General features: G+C 49.9%; 1 protein-coding gene across 24 annotated transcripts in view; it reads left to right on the forward strand.

The window, feature by feature from the left end:
• TRIM9 (tripartite motif containing 9) overlaps nucleotides 1-22,076 on the forward strand; it is a 131,693-nt gene that overhangs the window by 91,867 nt on the left and 17,750 nt on the right. For 13 of the 24 annotated variants that reach the window (XM_024105478.2, XM_065593946.1, XM_065593959.1 and 10 more), the window contains exons 5-7: nucleotides 1,127-1,280; nucleotides 6,938-7,095; nucleotides 16,908-17,046. In XM_024105478.2, the coding sequence (XP_023961246.2) occupies nucleotides 1,127-1,280; nucleotides 6,938-7,095; nucleotides 16,908-17,046 (451 nt within the window). Of the gene's footprint in view, nucleotides 1-1,126; nucleotides 1,281-2,390; nucleotides 2,430-6,937; nucleotides 7,096-16,907; nucleotides 17,047-22,076 lie in introns of all 24 variants that reach the window. The other 11 variants (XR_010600835.1, XM_065593953.1, XM_065593954.1 and 8 more) reach the window with 1 other exon arrangement.

Raw genomic sequence — 22,076 nt, forward strand, 5'->3', positions numbered from 1 at the left:
GGTTGCTCTCCCTTGCACCACTGGCTGATGCAGCCCCAGTGATTTGTGGGGTGCGGAAGAGGGCTCCAAGGTGTCATACTGGATTGGGCCCAGTATAGTCATCTAGGCTAGGGAGATTTTCTTCCTGCCATTTTCAGTCTAGAATAGTAACAATATTAAGAAGATTCCTTAGTAATTTGGGGCCCTGTCCTGTTCCACTGGAACTCAGCAGCTAAACTCCCATCACCTGTAGCATGAGGAGGATCAGACCCCGTATTAGCTGTGTATTTCTAGAGATATTACTTGTCAATGAAGACCGAATAAGGGAGACACATCTCTGTGCACTAAGAGTGTGTACTGCTGGCTGGTCATGAGAAACGCAGCGGCACTAGCTATGAGACAGGTCCTGATACCCTTAACCCACGTGAGTAGCACCTTTCTCTGCATGATTTCAATGGCACTGTGCAAAATTACTACTCATTGTGAGCAAGGACATCAGAAACTGGCCCTCTGTACGGAGAAAAAAGCTTACATGGACGTCAGAGACTGAAACAGGCTGGCGAAGGTGTAAGGTCGGAAGCAAAACAGGAATGAATTCGTCCTGTGAGAACACTGGCTTACACAGACATTGGGAGAAAAGTTTGGAGGAAGATTCTTATTGTATCTCTAGAATAAATATTACAATACGCAGCCCTCAATGGGAGACAGACTCAATACATGGCTCACAAGAACAATAATAGTTCATAAGAATCAGCTCCAGCTCCCACTGCAGCCAGTGAAAGCCCTTGCATTGACGTCTCTGAGCATTGGGTCACCCCCATAAGATGGCCTTGATTCATTTGGCCTAACTAAGATGCTCGGTAGCTCCAGATACATGATTTGGTTCTGACTGAAGTGATTTACAAATCTGAACCTAAAATGAACGGCCCGGGTAGAGCCCTTGGGTGACACCCTGACCCCATTGAAGTCAACGGCAAAACTCAAGTCACCGTGAAACTTTAGTGATGCCCAAACTCAACGTGGGCCAAGCCTTTGATTTCAAGCCCTGTTGACTTTTACCGTCATAAAGAACCAGCTCTTTCTAAGGCACAAAGCACTTGCTGGAGTGGCGTGTAATAGCTGAGGGTGTGGTCTTTGTTGCCATCAGATTTCCGATGCTCTGATCAGGAGAGTGCACTTGACCGAGGACCAGTGGGGAAAAGGGACGCTGACCCCAAGGATGACCACAGACTTTGATTTGAACCTGGACAGTGCGCCTTTGCTGCAATCCATCCATCAGCTCGACTTTGTGCAGATGAAAGGTAAGAACCTACCTTCAGTACATTTAGCAAATAACACTCACCTGTCAGGGCCTTGGTTAAGTCACTCCATCGCGCTGGGCCTCAGTTTCCCAGCTGTGAAGTAGGGGTAGTAACCCTTCCTTTCTGCCACCCTTTGTGTCTAGAGGATAAGTTTCTGGAGGCAAGGACTGTCTCTTCCTCAGTGCCATGTACAAACAGTTGACAATGGTGGGGCCGCCCGTGTTTCGCAGGAGATGCTCAACATTGGGATCTGATGTAATACCTTCCCTCCAAAAAGGCCAGTGCACTTCACAAGTAGTCATCACTTTCGCCTCACAACACCCATGGATATCAGGGTTACTAAGCCACGGCACAAAGAGGCTGAATGACTCGTGTGAGGTCACTCAGGAAGTCAGAACTAGCCGTGGTTTTCTTGTTTTCTTTGCCTCCTGGCTCAGTTTTGTCTTAACCATGAGAACCTCCAGCTGTCCCTGCATCTCTGGCTCCCCAGGGTGTACGCTTCGAAATGAGAGTCAGGGACAGCACGGCTGCACCTAGCCATGCTTTGGAAATAGTCCCGAACCCATGTTGCTGAGGCCGCCTGCTCCCCAATTGTGCAGATCGCGAAGGAGAAGAGGTTTTTCACACTTGAGCCAAATCCTGCTCGACTGATTGATGCACGCTGTCCCTTTGGCTTTGGTGGGAATTCTCACGTGTTTTGAAGCAGTATAAAGAAATGCCTACATCCCTACACACATGCCCACAGCTCACACACACACACTGCTGAATGGTGGTTTGCATTGCCTAGATAACGGGCTGTCTGTCTCCAGTTTGAATGTCTTGACTGAAAGCACAGCTTTCAAACCAGAATGCAAATTTGCCTGAGGCCGAGAGCGTTATCATCTCAGACGTGCCAGAAACATTCTGCATGCTACATTATAGCAAAGAACCTCAACATCCAAATCATTTGGCTTTTTCCTTGGGGGTTTTTTTGTTTGTTTTTGGTTTTTTTGGGGGGGGGGGTTGTTTTGTTGTTTGTTTTTTTAAGCACTTCAGCTTAATTTTAATTTCCTCCTGATTCTATTCTCTCCTTGTGGGCAACTGGTTCTGCTGTGGTCTACCCCTGCGAAGTCTCATTAATTCACAGAGCGCAGAGATCCGGCACAACCGGTGAGCAATTTCTGACTTGTGAAGTCCCTGGCAATTGAAAGAAGATGCTAATTGGCTGTGACACGGCAAACTGTGATTGGGTGGAGCCAAGCTTACACCTATTGTCTGCTTTGGCATACGTTCAACAAAGGGCCAGCTCTCATCTGGTGTCCATTGGTGTAGCTGTATGGACTTCAAGGTCACCAGCTCAGGATCTGGCCCTGTGTATTCATTGTTGTCTCTACTGGATGTTCTGATGTGCCATTAGTTGATACATGACAAACACCTTGACAATTAGGCACAAAAACCTCGTAACCACGTGCTCCCTCTGCAGTGGTAACTATTTGGAACAATGGCCCCATCGTTATTAATTCACTGAATGTGTTTAACGTAATAGCATTAATCGTGATGGACGCATCTGGCAGGGCTGTCAAAAGCACACCCATGACTCACCATGAGTTAACTGGACCATTGTTTTGAAGCAATGGCAATATTTTTAATAGAGTAGTGAAGACTGAAACTCAGGTCAAACTCAATCAGGGCTGAACTTTCTCTGCAGCTTGCACACCAATCGTGTAGGCAGTGGGAAGTCTCCTTCCTCCCTTGTTTTAATAATTTAGCCTAAGGGTATGTTTTTAATTAGTAAAAGCAAGTCTGCTGCTGGCTTAGCTGTCTTTCCCTTTGCATTAAGATCACACGGAATTCACCGGAATCACGTAACTGGGCAACCACACAACGAATACCATTTCCAGACATGGGCCAGGAACGCCATAGGCCTGAGCAATAGGTGCTGCGCAAACTGCACCAACCTATGGGGAGGCCCTGGGTCTCAGAGGTTCCCCTCAGAGCTACAATCCCGCTGCTGCCCCCTCTTGCGCTGGGCAGGAGTAAATTGCTTCAGTCTTTAAAAGCATGCGGCTTGCTCCAGCTTGGCTGGCTGGCATAGGGGAGTGAGGGGTACAGCTCTGCCCCTCCCTGAGTGCTAGCTCAGGGGACAAGCAGCGGGTGCGCACCTGCTGCCCTCTCCCCACTACTTACTCGGTTTGGAGGGGCAGGGCCTTATTCTTCTCCCTTTGCAGCCGTGTTGGAGGTAGCCCCGAATGGCCATATTCTGGAGCTCTGATGTTGGATGTGAGATGATTGAGCCCCTCCCCTTCCTTTCGGAGCTAAGTAATAATGGAAGGAAATGGCGGCTCATGTTGGGACCGTACCTAGCACGCTCGGCGAGGGAGGGACAGGCCGAGAAAGGGCCCGAAAGGAATGAGGCGAGTGAGTTGGAGTGCGCTTCGTCCCTGGAGAGTACAGCAGAGTCTCCTGTATAGACAAGCTATTGGAGGGGTGGAATACATTACCTAGTGCTCAGCCTGCCGCGTAGAAAGACCCCAGCCCCTGTGGGCACATAGGATACGGACGTAAACAGGCTGGTTTCCAATCTGCTGTTGATGATGCCGCCTTAACGGATGGCGTATATGCTCCTCCACATAGCCTGCCGCCAGCGCAGTTGCACCCTCTGCGGCGGTGGGACCAGGGGCGCATTGCCCACCAGGGAGAGGAAGCGCCATTTCAGTTCTTCAGAACACAAAACTACTGAGGCTAACCCCAGGGAGCAGCTCCTGCCCTAAGGCACGGATGTGGGAGAAGGTCCTGCGCTGAGATACTGGGTAAAGGGGGAACAGATCGGAATTGAGGAATGGAAGGGAACATGCCAGGCGTTGGAGCCATAGGGAACAAACTGCTGGGAAAGGACGACGTCTCGCTGCTGCTGGAGAAAAGCCTGTTCGCAAAGCGCACCGGAGAAGCCATCCGAGACAAATAGTGATAACCCCGGGGAGGCTGCCACAGACATTAGTCACATGGCTTAATGTCTCCCAGGTATGGTACCTGGCTTGTGATCTGGCCTCTTGGTGCTGCTCTTGTGGTGCTAGGGGGCCATTAACAGGGCAGCTGCGGATTCCTCCGGCGTATTTGAATCCCAGCATCTGGCTTCTCTTTTCCCTTTCTTGTTAGTTCTGTTTCCTCCTCCGGCGTTCATACCTTTTCCTTTGCACACCGCCTATCACCTGCCGCCTCCCTTTCACCTCCCCTTTGTGCCTTTCCTGTTCCGTTCTTTTAGGACTGAGAAGGCGAGACAATCTGAGGAAGCCGTGAAGCAGACAGACCCCACCAGAAAGGCCGCCAAGTTGCTGCTTTGCTGGGATGCACCTTTAAATGGTGCCAGCTGCCAGCCTGTGGCTTTGGGGACTTTGTGAGATGGGGAAACACAGAGCTGCGCATTTGTTGGTGTGTCAGAAGCTGGAGATCTGGTCTGCCACCAGGCTGTTGGAGAACGAGAGTCGTTCTGCTATTGAGGGACTTCAGCCACCTGGGCCCTGTGGGCCCAGTTTAGACAAAATTTGCCAAGAATCAGTAAAACCCCTGGCACCAGGATTGCCCCACACACAAAGCCTCCCTTCACCCTCAGCGGAGCAGGCAATCCCCACTCCAAGTGCTGGAATAGCCGCAGTTCACAAGTTCAGGTGTCTGACGTACCCACTGACTTATACCGAATAAGACACTTAGCAGTTGTCCCTCCTTAAAACCTGCCTGTGCTGTGACGCCTACACATCACTCCCATCTGGCACTAATTCAGCTGTGACTTCTGCCCAAAAAGTTTGGATGCAGCCGAGCTAGACGTGTGGAATCGTTAAAAGTAATTCCTTCTCCTCTCCCCCTGGCAGACTGGCTTGTAATACGTATCATTGCTCTCCTGGCGTGCAAGCTGTCAAGTGCTATATAGATAGGGAACAGGGCTGGACTATGTGAAGTTTGGACTAAGGGAATGTGTGGGGTTTTCCCCTATGATAGAGAAAAGGTGGTGGTAAATGTTTCAGTAGCGAGGTTAAGTATCATGGTGGGGTCAGCTATGTGTTAGGAGAAGAGGGTCCCCTTTCCCTGTGGGGTCTCACCCCACATCTTTTGTAGAGCAGGAACAGACCCTCCTTCCTTTTACTTGTTTATTGCAGATGAGCTAATGCTCCTGCTGGAGCAGAACATACCATGAAATGCCTTTTTGTCTTGGGCAGGAGCACACAAGGAGGTTTGGCTATGGGCTATTTAGCCTTTCTCCTCTCCGTCGCTGGTTCGAACCCAACTAAGACTGGAGATGGAAAGTAGTTACCGGCTGATCCCTGTTTGGCGGCCTCCGTGAAATGAATTTGTTGCTGTGGTTTCAGTACACTTCCTAATGGACATGGGCACCGACAAAACCCACCCCTACAACTGACTCTGGCAATTTGCTTGAGTGAGTCAGCAAAGAAGCCCAGCCATGAATGCCTCCGGGGTACGTCTACACTGGAATAATAGACCCGCCACACAACCACGGCTGGCCTGGGTCAGCTGACTTAGGCTGCGGGGCTGTAAAACTGCAATGTAGATGTTTGGATTCAGGCTGGAGGCCAGGCTCTGGGACCTTCCCCCTTGCAGGGTCCTAGAGCTCGTGCTACAGCCCAAGCCCGAACATCTACACAGCAATTTTACAACCAAAGCCCTGTGTGCTCGAGTCGGCTGACCTGGGCCACCTGTGGGTGTTTAGCTGCTGTGTAGACGTATCCATAGAGTCCACACTATGCTCCCCTCTAGAATGGTAACTGTGGGTTGGCTGAGGTACAGTGGCAAGACTTTGTGGTGTGGATCGTTGGCCAACGTTGGTCGACAGCGATGTCCACCCGGAACATTTACTCGCACTAAATTAGCACAATTGAAAACATATTTATCTCTTGTTATATGTGGCTCACCGCACCCATCACAGTGACACCCTCCCCCCCTCCGAATTACTGCTCCTTCATGACCCACCGTGAGGAAGATCAGGTGCACTTCCAGCCACAAGTCATCGCAAAGGCCGTGAGCCCAACTCACCACTCCGCTATTCTATCGATACTGCTGTAACTCTTTTGATTGCAATGAACTTGCATGGCGGAAACCTGGGATAACAGAGAGGTGAATTAGACCCACTCTTTCCACTGACGCTGCAACCAGTGGCAGTGTTCTCATCCGGGAATGATAATGCTTGTCCCTCTGCAGCCAGACTCTCAGAGTACATCGGGGAGGTGCTCCTATGACCTTCCTGGTCTTTGGTTATGGCGTTGTGATGAGTGGATTAGGCATGGGAGCCTTACTCTCATAGGTGGGGGCATGGTGCTATGATTTCACGCTCATCCAAAATTTATTAGAAAGAAAATGTAAGAGAAAATGAAGTAGCCCCAGTAAAATTTCACGTTGACAAACCGATGAAAACCCAAATTCTGCAAAGCTTCTGATGGTAAGTAAGTTGAGAAAACAGTCCCTTCTTGTTCCTCCATGCCGCAGTCCCATGAGATTTTACTTTTAATCCAGCATGAAATGCAGGCTGGGTAACAAAGTTATAAACATGGCCTCCATATATCGGAGAAAATGTGCATGCGTTTACGTGCCTCACAGCAATTTGAATGCACTTGCTATGCCTGATGTCCACTGTAGTCATAGAAGCCAGGGTTACACTAATTTTTGTTTAGCTTCCTCTCCAGTGCCGGCACCCCCGATCCTACAGCTAGAAGAATGTTGCACCCACAACAACAGCGCTACGTTGTCCTGGAAACAGCCCCCTTTGTCGACCGTGCAGGTGGAAGGATATATTCTAGAGCTGGATGATGGGAACGGTGGTCAGTTCAGGGTAGGTATTGAGAGCACCTGTTCCATTGATAAAACATGCCTTAGGTGGAAGACAATGCCAGTGATGAGTGAGCCCCACCAGGAGCATTGCCGATAAACAGGAAGCAGGCTTCCATTCTGCGGAGATACACCGGGCCGGAGAGCCTGCCACTGCCTTATAGAATCATAGAACTCTTCAGCCTCTTGCACGGTTTTCACTCAGGTTACACAGATGTAAACGATTCCATGAGGCGCAAGACAGTGGGCAATCAGGCCGGTTTTGTCTTGTTTTTAGAAGAGTTCATTTGTTGTTTATTTTTATATAGCAGGGGTAGGCAACCTAGGGCACGCATGTCAAAGGTGGCACACAAGCTGATTTTCAGTGGCACTCACACTGCCCGGGTCCTGGCCACCGGTCAGGGGGCTCTGCATTTTAACTTAATTTTAAATGAAGCTTCTTAAACATTTTAAAAACCTTATTTACTTTACATACAACAATAGTTTAGTTACATATTATAGACTTATAGAAAGAGACCTTCTAAAAACGTTGCAATGTATGACTGGCACGCGAAACCTTAAATTAGAGTGAATAAATGAAGACTCGGCACACCACTTCTGAAAGGTTGCCGACCCCTGCTATACAGTATAAGCTTCCCCCGGATTTGAACTGAATCCTTCACTTTTTGTCAACAGCTTCAGTCCAGTTTTTATTCCAATGAATATTCTTATTGTGATGGACTTGATGCGGGAATCGCTGGCTGATAGTCTGTGGCCTGTGTGACCCAGGAGATCAGACCAGATAGCCAGAATGATCCTTTCTGGCCTTAAAAGTCTGTGAATCTGTGGACTGACAACACAGCTGCTAACCTGGCAGGGGGAAATGGTCTCACAACAATCGACTGTAGACACCAGTTCAGAGATTGTTGAAACTATCACCCAAAGAGTGCTTGCCATGATGGAAGACACCATACAGTTGCTCTGTAGCAGTGGCTGGGGATAGATTATTACACAGGGCCTACCAATTCTACATGAGAGGCACTCCTGCAAAGATACAGTGGTGATAGCAGGACCCTGCAGGGAAATGGCTTCCCCTGGTAACTTTCATTGTTAGACAGTTAAGTTGTTGGAGTCTCTAGCCATAACTGCATCCATCAGGTTCCCTCTTGGAGAAACTCTCTCTCTCTCTCTCTCTCTCTCTCTCTCTCTCTCCACTTTTCATTTCAGACATTGTATCTAATTCTCTCCTTCCCTTGGAAGGATCCCTTCTGTGGCTGAACAATTTAAGTTACACAGGGGACTAGGTGACCAATAGCCAGTTGTGGGATCAGGGGAGCACAGAGGTGGCTGAACCTAAAGATTGGCCTCCAATTTTTTTTAATAAATTTGTATTCCTGCCTTTTTTATCTATACGAAAAAATTTCCAAACTCCAGGTGGACTTTTCCCTTGTTTTCAAATCCACTTCCAAATGCACTTGCACTGCAAATACTCACAAAATCCCACCCCTGGGTATGCTGATCAGTCTGACTCCCTTGCATCTGAAGAAGTGAGTTTTTTACCCATGAAAACTTATGCCCAAATAACTCTGTTAGTCTTTAAGGTGCCATGGGACTCCTTGCTTTTTTTGTGGATACAGACTAACACGGCTACCCTCTGATTCTGACTCCCTTTATTTCCCATTGTTGTCGAGCGCAGATTTGGCCCCAGGTGCGTGTGCAGTTTGTTTACTGGGGGCAGATAGGAGAGTGGAAGTTCACTGAAGGCTGAAGCTCCTACTCATGTAATGGCTGCAGCATCAGGTGATGCTTATGCCTCGGCCTTATAATGAGTGACTGAGACCTGCTCCAAACTCTTCATCCTTCCTTCCTGCTAACTTCAAATAATGGTATCTGAGAGGTCAGCTGAGCTGAGGCTGCACGTTAGAGCATATTTTTATTGTTAGATAATATTTGCCTTGATGATCAGCGCGCTTTGGAAATGGAAAGAACTCATTTTAAAGCACTTTTTTAATAGCTTAAAGTAGGCTGCCAAACATCTCTTGCAAAGGCTGCTAATTCCCATGGAGGATTGCGGTTTGCTATACTCCTGGCAATCAGAGGCATTTAAGGCCTGGGGACTTTTAAATTGTTGTAATTATACAATTAAAATGTGATTTTTCGCTGATCTGACATGCTCATAATTATTCTCTAGCATATTCATCACCATTCAGAGCAGCTCACCGTGGAGAGAGCAGCCCACCGTGTTCCCTGAACTCCAGCTGCGCATGACGCAGCCAGGCGAGATCCAGAGCAGAAGCCGGGTAGTTGACAGAGGGGATGTATGGAGTTTAATGAGAGAAAGGTGCAGAGGACTGAGTTTGCAGGAGACAAGTGCATTGTCTCAGCACAGCCCCCTGGCCTGGCCAAGCAGGGAATAAAGCTTTCTAGCTGGGGCCAGGAAGGAAAAGGAAATCACCTTTTGTTTCAGAATCCCACAGATGTATTACTTCTGGAGGAATTCTGTGCCACTGTGTGTGTGCAGAATTCATGTCCCCCACAGATTTCTTTGCTTCCCCGCAGAAAAATACCTTTCTGACAGGGAAGCAAAGGGAAGCTGCAAGAGCAGTAACGCACCACTCCCTACCAGTGCAGGTACATTGTTTCAGGCACTTGGAGCAGCTAGCAGAGAGGTAAATCACCGCCAGGCTGGGGACATCCCAGCCAGTGGCTCCTACCCTGAGCTGGGATCAGCTGCTAGTTCTGGCTGGGCTGGAGGCAGGACAGGATGGGACTTCCTCTTCCCCTGCAAGGAGTGGCTGGGGCTGTGTCAGACCCATCCCAAGAAACCTCCCCCAGCTGCAAGAAGCTCAGCATCCTCCCTTGCTTCCTGCCCCCATTGCTCCTCAGCTGTGGGGAGGGAAGGGTCACTGTATGGGGAGATGCTCACCCATCCACTCAACCCCCATGCATCTGGACCTCCGATACCCAAACACTCCCGCCAAGCCTCAGCCGGTACATCCAGAACCCCCCTATCCCTCCATACCTGAACCCTACCCCACTGAACCTCAACCCCTGCAACTGGAGCCCCATTGCACCCGGACCCCCATCCCTGCACCCAGACCACCCCCCAATGAGTTCCCTGCACTCAAACCCCCACCCTGATGCACCACCCTCTGTACCACCCTGAGCCCCCACATCCAGACCCCCACACCACTGACCTCCAACTAGCTGCACCCAGGCCCCCACCCCCCATCCCGCCAAGTCCTACTTCCCCCGCACCCAGATCCCCCCACTGAGACCCCCATACCCAGACCCCCTCCGCTGAGCCGCAACAACCTTCACCTGGAAGCCCCTGCAGAGTCCCATTGCCCCTGCACCTAGAACCCCACCCCCCACGAGCTTCTGTGCATCCAGATCCCCCCACACCTAGACCCTCCTACTGAGATGCCTGCACCCAGATTGTCCCACACAGAATCCTCTCACCCCACACTGAGCCCCTTCACACTTGGATCCTGCCTGCCCCACACCTGGTGCACACGGTGCAGAGGGGCAGGGCCCCAGGGTATTTCTGGGGCAGGCCCAGGCCCTGCTGTGTCAGGGTCGGGTGCAGCCTCACCGCTGAGTCTGTGTCTTGGGGATGGGCAGACTGCAGGGTGATCTCCCACCTCAATGCAGCCAGTGGCCTGTGCTCCCCATTGCCATGCTGGAGCCTCTGCATTTATTTATTAACAAATAAAACTTGCAGAATTTTCAAATATTGTGTGCAGAATTGTCAATGTTTTGGCGCAGAATGCCCTCCGGAATAAATGTATTCACAATGTGACTGGAGGACAATTAAACTCAGCTATTCAGTGTTCTCTCTAGAGGACTCTCAAAGCCTCAAGACCACCGAGTTTTTCACTTTAGCTGCCTCACTGTCGAAGCCTCCTGTTCCTTGGAGTCAAGCAGGACTGGGCATGGCTGCCTCCGAGTCCCTATCACTCCAGAATCAGCCACGCCAAGTTCTCTACCTCCTTTCTCCCAGTGCTGAGAGGGCCGCCTGCATAATGCGCCCATGATCCCAGGAGCCATGCACCATGCCGGGTCCCAGACTCAGAACACGGCCACATAGCGACCTAATGCTTTAAACCCAGCTCATCTCATCCAATAGGGCTGGAGCTTGCAGATCCTTGCAAGGGGCTGCACTGCTCCAGCGTGGGTGAAGCCACCCGCAATGATACTCGCCAGGCACGGGCGATAGTACATCCCTCAGGTGGCCGTGCCTTGCTCGCCATTGCACAAGGCAAGGAAGGATGAAGACTGGATGATCACTAGCCATGATCCCAGTCGTGCTAAGGGGGTGCTTAGCTACATGTACCCCACTTAAGCCTTTCTCCTCTCGTCAGGCAGGTGTAACTGGGAGCTGTGCTGTAGCATTCATTACTGGAGGATCTGGTTTCCCTGAGCGACCTGTCCTGCTCGTCCCCCTTTACTTTGTGCTTACGTTGTTATGCTCCACCTCTAGCTACGCAGGATGGAGCCCCTAGTGTTACTGTATATGACTCGGCCCGGCTGAGTCCCCTTTGCGCTGCTCAGTAACAGAACAGGTAACGTAAAACTGCTCTGAAGGGGCAGCACACAAGTCCGCTGTTGTAGCGGAATCCTGAGTAGCTTAAAGCCAGCATACCCGGCTCTGGCCACCCACCCACCTCTCCCTCCACGTAGATAGATGTCCAGGATAGGAGAGGGCACGGCCACAGCAAGATGTAGTCTGGTGATCTAGGACTGGCAGAATGGATCATAGAAACGTAGGGCTGGAAGGGTCCTCGAGAAGTCATCAAGTCCAGCCCCCTGCACTGTGGAAGGACCAAGTAGACCTAGATCATCCCTGACAGGGTGAACAGGAGTTCGCCGGGGCTCGACCCGCTCCGGGGCGGCGGGCAGCCACACCGACTCACTACCTGCTGGGGCTTGAGTGCTTTGTCTGGCTGTCAGGTCTCGCCAGGCAGCCCTTGCAGTCCTAAAAGATACAGGAAGCCCGACCCCGGCTCAGGGCGGGCACCAGCGTTAGGTCAGGGCTCAGACCCTTAGTCAGGATTGAGCAACAGTAAACAAAGTATTTAGCCCAGGTCCTAGGGCCGGGCGGGACAACAAACGCTGAGGCAGAGCTCAGGCCCTGAGGCAGGGCTGAGCCACAATAAGGGTAGGTCTGCACTTACCGCCGGACCCGGAGGTAAGCAATCGATCTTCTGGGATCGATCCTGGAAGTGCTCGCCGTCGACGCCGGTACTCCAGCTCGGCAAGAGGAGTACGCGGCATCGACGGGGGAGCCTGCCTGCCGTGTCTGGACCCGCGGTAAGTTCGGACTAAGGTACTTCGAATTCAGCTACGTTATTAATGTAGCTGAATTTGCGTACCTTAGTTCGAAGTGGGGGGTTAGTGTGGACCAGGCCTAAATAAAATATTTAAGTCCAGGCCCTGGGTCAGGGCAGGGCAACAAACGCTGAGGCAGAGCCCAGGCCCTGAGGCAGGGCTGAGCCACAGTAAACAAAGTATTTAAACCCAAGCCCTGGGTCAGGGCGGGGCAACAACCGCTGCGGCAAAGCTCAGGCCCTCAGGCCGGGCTGAGCCACAGTAATAGGCCTGAGCCTCAACAGGCCTGGGAGAGGGGGAGACGCAGGTCCTCCCACTCCACTGCGTCCCAGCCCGGGGCCCTAGCAGCGGCAGAAGACCCGCTGCGGTGTCAGTGGGGATCCTGGCTGCAACACGCTGACATCGGCTCTGGCAGTGCTGCAGCCAGACTGGGGTCGGCTGCCCCCGGGCTACTTCCACACTCCCCCTCTGGGCCTACCTGGATGCTGGCGTCAGCCTCGGGGGGGTCCTGGACCATGCGTTCGTCCGGCCAGGGACCGTTTGGCAAGTCCGGGAGCTCCTCCGGATAGGAGGCACAGGGCAGGTCCGGTGGCTCCTCTGGGTAGCGGGCGCAGGGCAGGCCCGGCGGCTCCTCTGGGTAGCGGGCGCAGGGCAGGCCCGGCGGCTCCTGGCGGTCACCCCAGTCCGCGGAGGTTTCCCAGCCCCGAGCTAGGCTGGAGACATCTGGTCTCTCCGGATGCTGGGGCCAGACTGAGTTCTGAGGGCCCAGTTTTATACTTCCGGGTCGCTGCTTGACCCTCTGAGGGGCGGACTCAGAACTCCCTAGCTCCGCCCACTCCGGCCTCCGGATGGGCTCTTCCCCTTCCGGGGCGGCGGGGAGCCACACCGACTCACTACACAGGGGTTTGTCCAACTTGTTCTTAAAAGTTTTCAGTGATGGGGACTCCATGACCTCCATTGGAAGCCTGTTCCAGAGCTTAACAGCCCTGACAGTTAGAAAGCTTTTCCTAATATCTAACCTAGATCTCCCTTGCTGCAGATTAAGCCCATGACTTCTTGTCCTACCTTCAGGGGACGTGGAGAACAATTGATCCCCATCCTCTTTATAACGGTCAGCATATTGGAAGACTGTTCTCAGGTTCCCCCTCAGTCTTCTTTTCTCAGGACTAAACGGGCCCTGTTTCTTTAACCTTTCCTCACAGGTCAGGTTTTCTAAACTTTTATCATTTTTGTTGCTCTTCTCTGGACTCTCTCCCATTTGTCCACATTCTTCCCCAATGGTGGTGCCCAGAATTGGGCACAGTACTGCAGCTGGGGCCTCACCAGTGACCAGCAGAGTGAGACAGTTCCCGCCCGTGTCTTGCATACAACCCTCCTGTTAATACACCTCAGAACGATACTAGCCTTTTTTGCAACTGCGTCACATTGTTGATTCATATTCAACTTGTGATCCACTATCACCCCCAGATCCTTTCCAGCAGTACTACCCCCTAGCCAGTTGTTCCCCATTTTGTAGTTGTGCATTTGATTTTTCCTTCCTAAGCGAAGTACTTTGCACTTGACTCTATTGAATTCCACCTTGTTGAATTCAGACCAGTTCTCCATTTTGTCAAGGTCATTTTGAATTTTAAACCTGTCCTTCAAAGTGCTTGCAACCCCTCCCAGCTTGGTGTCATCACGAAAGACTGCTCCAGCTGACAGAGATTAGAGCACTCCCGAGGCTGCTCTAACTTGTGCCGGGGGTTCATTTGACCCAGGACAGAGGGAGGCAGAAAGGTTGTTTAGAGTCAGCTTTGCCTCCCCTATGGCACAGCTGGTTATTAAGTTGTAGGATTTTTCAGATAACAGTGGAGATTATCCAGAAGAAAAGCATCAAGGCCAATCAAATCACTAAGTGGATTCCAAACCCTGGGGTCACGTCTTCAGAAGCCATTTACTCTACAAATTTAAATCTTATCACATAGTTTATTTGACAAATGACTTGGCAATCTGGACTGTCTCAAGCGATTGTTACTCCTGCTCAGAGCAATTCTGGGTGTTCAACCGCAGTTGCAACGATAAAGAATAATGGGTTTGCCTGAGTCCCTAAAGCTTTGCTCCTGACATGCCCGACAAGATCTGTTGTGTTATCCACTTGTGCTCGGAGTTGCAGCTGCTATTTCTCCTCACGCCAGCATCTCAGCCCTTGCCATGTGTGCAGAAGTGCAGATCAATGGATAGCCAAGCACCCTGTCCGTGCGGCATGTCAGAGTCTGCCAAAAACTGATCTGACCTGTTTATGTGCTGCAGCGAATAATATTTTGCTTTCCTCTCTGGGGATTTCAAAGCACTTGACACTCACTAATGAGTTAACTCTCATGAACATCTCTGTGATGTGGGAGAGTCACTAGGTGGTGTTATTTTGGAGGGGCCCAGGGGAGGGGAGATGGGAATTTTGGCTCCAGTAAAATGAATGAGATTGGCCTTATCCAAACTGAAACCAAAAGCTATGCACCTCCGGAGTTGTTCTGAGTTGGACCCGGGCCAGAAGGGAAGAGTTTGAATCCAGGGATTTGGCCCTCTGCCCTGGAAGTTCTGGGTGTGGCTTTTCTCTAATTTACCAATCATTAGGTTAGATGGTGATTAAATCCAAACAGCCAGATTCTATGAAATCATTAAAAAAGACCAAGAACAAATTGATGTAAAAGTGAGCTGAAGTGTTTATGTTCGGGGCTGACCCATATGCCGGGGCACTCAAAGTGATTAAACTGTCCAGTGGCAATTCGTTTTATAATAATCAAATAGATGAGTGTCCTGTTGGACAGTGATAGGATGATAAAGTGGGAACCCAGTATGTTAAGTGAGACAGTAATAAACCCCGTGTTTCTGTAAGAGCTCTTAAGCATGAGAACACAGCTGTGAAGCAGTTTCTGTAAGCCAGTGCCAGGTGTATTTCACTTTTTATCGCGTTTGTTCAGTAAATTGAGTTCACAGCTCAAATTGCACAGCTCATTACTGAGTGCTACAGGTAACAGGGTACCAGAGGAGAGCTACAATTGACATAACTACCAGCAATGGTGCCTAATTTAGTTAATCTGCTCAAGATTGAGGGAAAAGATATAGAGCAGAATTCTGTGTTCTTTGTCCACGGAACTTTTCCCATTGGAGTCTCATGGGTCAGTTAGTCTTGCCCCTAAAGGCCTGGCGAAATGTGCAGAATTCAAGACGTCTGTATTTAAGCAGAGACTGTTTAAACCAGGGGTCGGCAACCTTTCAGAAGTGATATGCCGAGTCTTCATTTATTCACTCTCATTTAAGGTTTTGCGTGCCAGTAAAATATTTTAACGTTTTTAGAAGGTCTCTTTCTATAAATCTATAATATATAACTAAACTATTGTTGTATGTAAAGTAAATAAGGTTTTTAAAATGTTTAAGAAGCTTCATTTAAAATTAAATTAAAATGCAGAGCCCCCCGGACCGGTGGCCAGGACCCGGGCAGTGTGCGTGCCACTGAAAATCAGCTCGCGTGCCGCCTTTGGCACGCGTGCCGTAGGTTGCCTACCCCTGGTTTAAACAAATGCACACTACTCCAGTCTGTACTCCCAGCAGAGAGACACAAAGGGTTCCTGGAAGAAAGAAGAGAGTGAAGGATATTTCCGAAGGAAACCAAGAGCAAACCCTTCCCCAGCAACACAAATGAAAGCAACCAGGAGCTTAAATCACATCCCCTCTAATTAAAAGCGAATACTGTAACTGACGTGTTTGAGGATTTAGTAGTCTGTGGGCCTGATTCATTGCTTGTTGCTCCAGCATTAGGCCATTGTAACTCTGTACAACTGACATCAAAATAACACATTGGTGAATTGGCCATGGATCTGTGGAACAATACTGTCTTTCAGTAGCTTCTGTTTGCCAGAAGCTGGGAATGGGCAACACGGGATGGATCACTTGATGATTACCTGTTCTGTTCATTCCCTCTAGGGCACCTGGCACTGGCCACTGTCAGAAGACAGGCTAATGGGCTAGATGGACCTTTGTTCTGACCCAGTATAGCCATTCTTATGTATGTTCAGTAAAGCGTTGGTCCTGCCACGTGAGCTTACAAGGAAGTAGAGTCTAGGTGCAAGTTTCTGATTACAGGACTTCTTTCTTCACTCAGGCAAAACTTCCCTGGACTTCTCTGGGAGTTTTACTTGAGGAAGGATTTCAGGATTTGGTCCAACATGAACAGCAATGGCCTTACTGTATAGCAACTGGTTTTACCTGGTAGGTTTGTCAGAGCTCCAGTGTCAAGTCATAGGATCATTTTATCTCAACCCAAACTTATGATTTAGTGCTATCCAGCGTTGGTGAATCTCATCCCTCTCCTGCCCTGTGGCAGACAGTGTAGAATGCCCAAAAGGTGCATTACTTGCATGTCTGTGTTTGAACAAGCTGTGGAAACGCTGTACAGCAAACCTTCTTAGGAAGTCTGCACTGCAGAGCCTGTGCTTCAGACCCTAACGCAGCTCTTTGTTTGCTAACTAGGAGGTGTACGTTGGGAAAGAGACGATGTGCACTGTGGACGGTCTGCACTTCAACAGCACGTACAGTGCTCGCGTCAAAGCCTTCAACAAAACAGGAGTCAGCCAGTACAGCAAGACCCTGGTCCTACAGACGTCCGAGGGTAAGACGCTTGAGCAATGTCATTGTGAAATGATACACCAGAGCCAGCGCTGCCCACACATAGGGGCCGTAAAATCCACGTCGCTTAGCATTGCGATGCAAGGAGTAACTCCATGGCTCCAGATTTAAAAAGCCAAACATTGCAAAAAAGTGACTGTGATAGGAAGAGTAAAGGTTATATAAGTCAGCAGGCCAGCGCAATGTCAGCAATTGTCTTCCAGGCCTTTCCTTCGCTGAATATTTTAGTGAATTACAGCGCTCTCTTGGGAGGAGAGCTGGTGATGTGATGACAGGCACTCAGAGAAAAGCATTTAGGATTTGAATGATGACAGGTTCGCACCTTGGAGTTGTATTATTCTAAAATGAAGCTCAAATGTCTTTAATTCCCTTTAAAAATAAAAACAATTCCAGAGAACCCAAGCACTGTGCTTGGTTGCGCTATGATTGTAATGTATGGTGTTTAGTTACACACTCTGTGGTGTACTGTAAGGATGAGAAAGACTGTGGGACCATCTGGGGTTTTTTCTATATAACACAAAGCCGCACCAGTTCTATGTACAAAGCTGATTACATCCACCTCCTTCAGCTGCCTCGGTTAGAATATTAAATGCTGCTGTTAAGCATAACCAGAGGGAAACCTGTCTCTTCCTGCCTTTAAATACATCTGTCACACCAGGCAATTTATCCATCTTGGAAGATAGGCTTGATTCTGACATTCAGGTCGGGAGTCAGACGGCTAGTTTAGAAAAATGATTTGGGAGTTAGAAACAGCAGGTAATAATCTCATGATAAAGGCTGTCATCTCAGTGCCAGCACATCAGCCGTCCTTTAAAGTATAGTTATTAGCAGAAAAGTGACCCCTTTTTTTGTAGTTCTCCACACCTACTGGTATTCCCTTTCCATAATTTCCAGACCCACATTGCTCCATTTTTCAAGCCAAATCCAGGTGTCTCTAACCACCAGCACCGCAAGCTTAGCCTGGCTCTAGAAAACCAAGCCGTGCGCCTTCCGCTTCATGCAGTTATTGTCAGCGCTAGAGAGACTGGAACCAGAGCGTAACTAGTCGTTCTGTTGATGGTGCATAAGGCAGTTTAAACACAGCCGGTCCATACGCAGGAGCTGCGGCTTTTGAGTGTTGCTGAGAAAAAAGGCGTTGTGATCAGAAACCTCAACACAGACGCGTAGGAGCAGATTCGGATGTAGCCATCTTTACGTCTCTGACTTGTCATGCGTCAGGAGATGACGCCTATTGTTCAGAAGGAAGCCATAATGCTTCCCTTTGTTTTGAGCATGTCGGCAATACAGACGGATGAAGTGTAGTGACATGTCTCGGAAGACAGAGCAGAGAGAAGCTGGAGCGAGAGCTGCGCTTCCTCCTTATCTGAGCTGCCGGAGAAGCAAGCCTTTTCATTACAAATCATGGGCCATATTTTGGCCTCTGACACTTACATGCGTCCCCCGCTGGCGTCCACGTGAGTTTTGCACGTGTTGGCGCGGACCGATGTGGGGCCCATGAAAAGTGCCGTATTCCCCCAAGAGCTCACAGGATGTACAGAACGACAAACCATCTCCAAAAGAGTCGGAACATTTAGGGCCCTCGACAAAGCTCTTCTGCACCACTCCTGCTGCCAAAGGGAAAGCTGGAGAGCGGCGCTAAGCAGGGATTTTCAAGCGTGGAGGGACCCGCAGCTGGCTTAGAGCTGCTGTGGCAATTCAAGACCAACCAGTCCCAACCCCCGCCAGCACAGGGACAGGCAGGGGTGTGGCCAGAGTACCATAACCTCTTGCACCCCCCAGCTGCGCCACAGACACTACGGGGTCATCACCAGGCAGTGTAAGTGGGAGCAGCACTGGGGTTGCTTTAATTTGCATTAGGGGTCAGATTGGCCCTTGCCTGCCCTGAGGCTTGTATAAATCCACACCCCTTGGCTCCTACACGAGTGGAGCTCGGCCAACCCCTCAGATCTGGCCCATGGAGCATTTCTTCAGCACTTGTGCTAGGAGGTCCTTGATTCCTGTTAACCGCAGCAGGATGTGAGTATCTAATTGCCTGTATCCTGAAATGGAGATGTACCCTTCCCTACCTGAATGGCACAACTGGGTCAGTATTCCAGGAGATACCTAATGAGCTGAAGTCGCTGAGCCAGATTGTAATCTCATGGTGCTTTTATAGCCGTACAACTCTATGGACTTCACGAGGGCCACCCCTGATTTATAGCAGATGTAGGGAGATCCAAATCAGGCCGTCCTTTCACAGGGAAATCTTAATTCAGAGAGGCACCTCACTTCCCTCCACCTTGCTAAATCCATATTTATACTGCGTTAAAAAATAGTGCATTTGCACCCAAAGCACTCCCTGTGGTCGGGCGAGGACCATCTCTCGTGGAGTCCAGCTTCAGAACTCAAGTCGTCCAAAGCTGCTGCTTCATTTCTGCAGCTCACCAAGAAACCCCAAATCCGCCCGCTGCTGGTTTTCAAAGTCCTCTACCTGTGTGTAAAAGAGAAGCCCAGCATCGAGCAGAAAGGGAGAGAAGGGAAGAGAGAACCCAAACCAGACTGTTCATGGAAGAATAGCTCTATGAACATGACTGTATGTTGTCTGAGCGAGAACAGTGAATGCTGGGGAGCTCTGGAGAACAGGGAATTGAGGTAGGCAGAACACCTCCTGGAATTTAGCGCAGGTACTGCCACCAGAATCCATTTCTGACAGAAGAGCCATGGACTTTAATGGCAGTATATGGTGCGGATGTTGGTTGCACGTCCCGCTCACGAGATAGCACCTCCGGCGGTACAGTCCCCTCCAACACGGTTCAGGGACATTGGTTCAGTACTGACTCAGAGGGCAGAGAAACATCTACTGATACCACCATTAATCTGTGGACCCAGGCCTCAGGTCCCACTCAGCCCCCTGATCCTGCCCTGCCCATGGTGGAAGTTAGAGCAGCTTTAGGGCTGTTCTAATTTGCACCCAGCTACCAGCATAGATATAGATTTATTATATATGGTATATACCTGGTTAGACCTGGCTCTGCGCCCCATCTAGGGAAGCTATCGCTGGCCAGTGCACAAGGGGGTGGGTTTTGTTTGGAAGTCTCCCCTTTATACAAACTAAAAAGCCAATGCAATGAGAAATGATGAGCCCCTATTGTTACACATCGTACCATCCCAGAGCGCCCCCTCGCAGGGAGAGCTAGTGCTATGGCACTTCCACCTCCGTCTCCCCATATCACACCCCCTATGCCAGAGGCTATGGGAGTGGGGTGTGTCGCTGGCTACGTCTGGTGTGACGGCACGTCCGCTTCAGTTTCCCCACAATGATCGGCAGCCTCCTCTGGCCAAGCCACTTGAAAACGTTCAGCCCTTCCAGGGGACCAGAGTCCTTCAAAAAAAGTCCCACAAAGCCCTGAAAAAGGGAATATTTGGCACGGGCTCAACACTCAGGTTTCCTCTGGGTGGATATTTGCATTGTGGAATCCAAAGTCCACGCCTGTCCACCTGGCGCAGGCCCCACATAACATAGGAGCCCATCAGAAGGCTTCTGTTGATGGTCCCAGCACAATGGCGTTGTGCTTGGAGCTCTCTTTCCAGCATTTGCCAGGAGACAGGCTTTCAGCAACCGAGCTTTTGTTCACTGGAGTCTTTTTACTGAATGGCTCCTTTTTTGTTATTCCAATGAAAAAGAAAAAGAACTAAATGTGTCCCAAAGCATTTTCTCCTCTCAGAGGCACTCAGCGCTCTTTGGGCCCAAAACAGAGAAATAAATTGTGCCTGTATTCAGCTTAAGGGTATCTGAGTGAGTCATTAAACAGATCCCTGCTGCACTGACAACTGGTTTGGGGTATTATTTCTGGCCTATACCGCAGAATTGGGCTTCTGAGTGCAGATTTGCATGACCTGGGTTTAGCAGAGTGCTTTATCCTTCCACTCAGCTCCGTAAAATACTGTGGAGCGTTTTAGTAGGAGGGGAAATGAGAAGAAAAGAAGAGGAAGGAGCAAAGAGAAGAAGATCATTCGGAACATGGCCGTGCTGTTGTTACCGTTGGTAATCTCTTGTTAGTAACTCATTACTAACTGCTTAGCTGAAGGCACTTGGAGGTCTGGTTCATTTGTTTAATTACTGATTTCCAGCTCTGGCATATAGGGCCTGATCCAAAATCCACTGAAGTCAAAGGGAGTCTTTCTGTTGACTTCAGTGCACATTGAAATAGACCCTAGGGAACCACGGGGCTTCATGTGCCAGGCCCCCACCACTACCTGTAGTACAGCCACAGGAGCAGTAAAAAAAATTCTCTCTTAACTAGGGAGACAGTGTGAGGAGCAAGTGGGGCAGGAGGCTCAGAGGGGACGTTCTGGGGAAACCTCACCGCGGGGGGGAGGAGGTAGCAATGTGCTAGTATCTCTTCGGGCACTTTCACCCTGCATGAAGAATAGGATGGTCCATGCTGCAGGAGTTTGGCAGGGAGTGTTGTGTAAAATAAAAATGTTGAGTTTCCAGGCAGGTTCCTCAGTGATTCGAGTATCTACGAATAGGGCATCTGTAGACAGAGGCCTCGATCCAGCGCAGTACTTCAGCCCATGCTGACCTGTAAGCACATGCATGAGAACGTTCCTCGAAGCCAATGGGACCGTTCCCAGGCAATAGATTCCCAAGGTGGTAGGGACCTCATAAATCTGACAGACAGACAATCCTGATAAACATACTCTCGGCTGTCTTAAAGGGCAATTTTGTTGTCCATTTTAAGAGATGACAATTTGCTCTTTTAAGGGTCATGCTAGATGCCTGCAGTGGGGCTGGATGGACTCCTAGCGATGAGGATGTTAATTGCACAGAGCCATTTTAAGCAGACAGTCCCACAAGATGAGCAAAAACATTCTCCAAGTAGCCTTTTTGTTTCCCAGAGATGAAGAGCCACATACCCCGTATTTAACCATCCGACCTAAAAACGGCAGCAGTTTGTCTGCTGTTGTTAGCAAGGAACTGAACGCAATTGCGGCTGCATGATAGCTTGAGATCGTTTCGTCTCCCCAAGT

Source organism: Chrysemys picta, chromosome 4 (genome assembly GCF_011386835.1).
Source record: "Chrysemys picta bellii isolate R12L10 chromosome 4, ASM1138683v2, whole genome shotgun sequence".
Taxonomy (NCBI): Eukaryota; Metazoa; Chordata; order Testudines; family Emydidae; genus Chrysemys; species Chrysemys picta.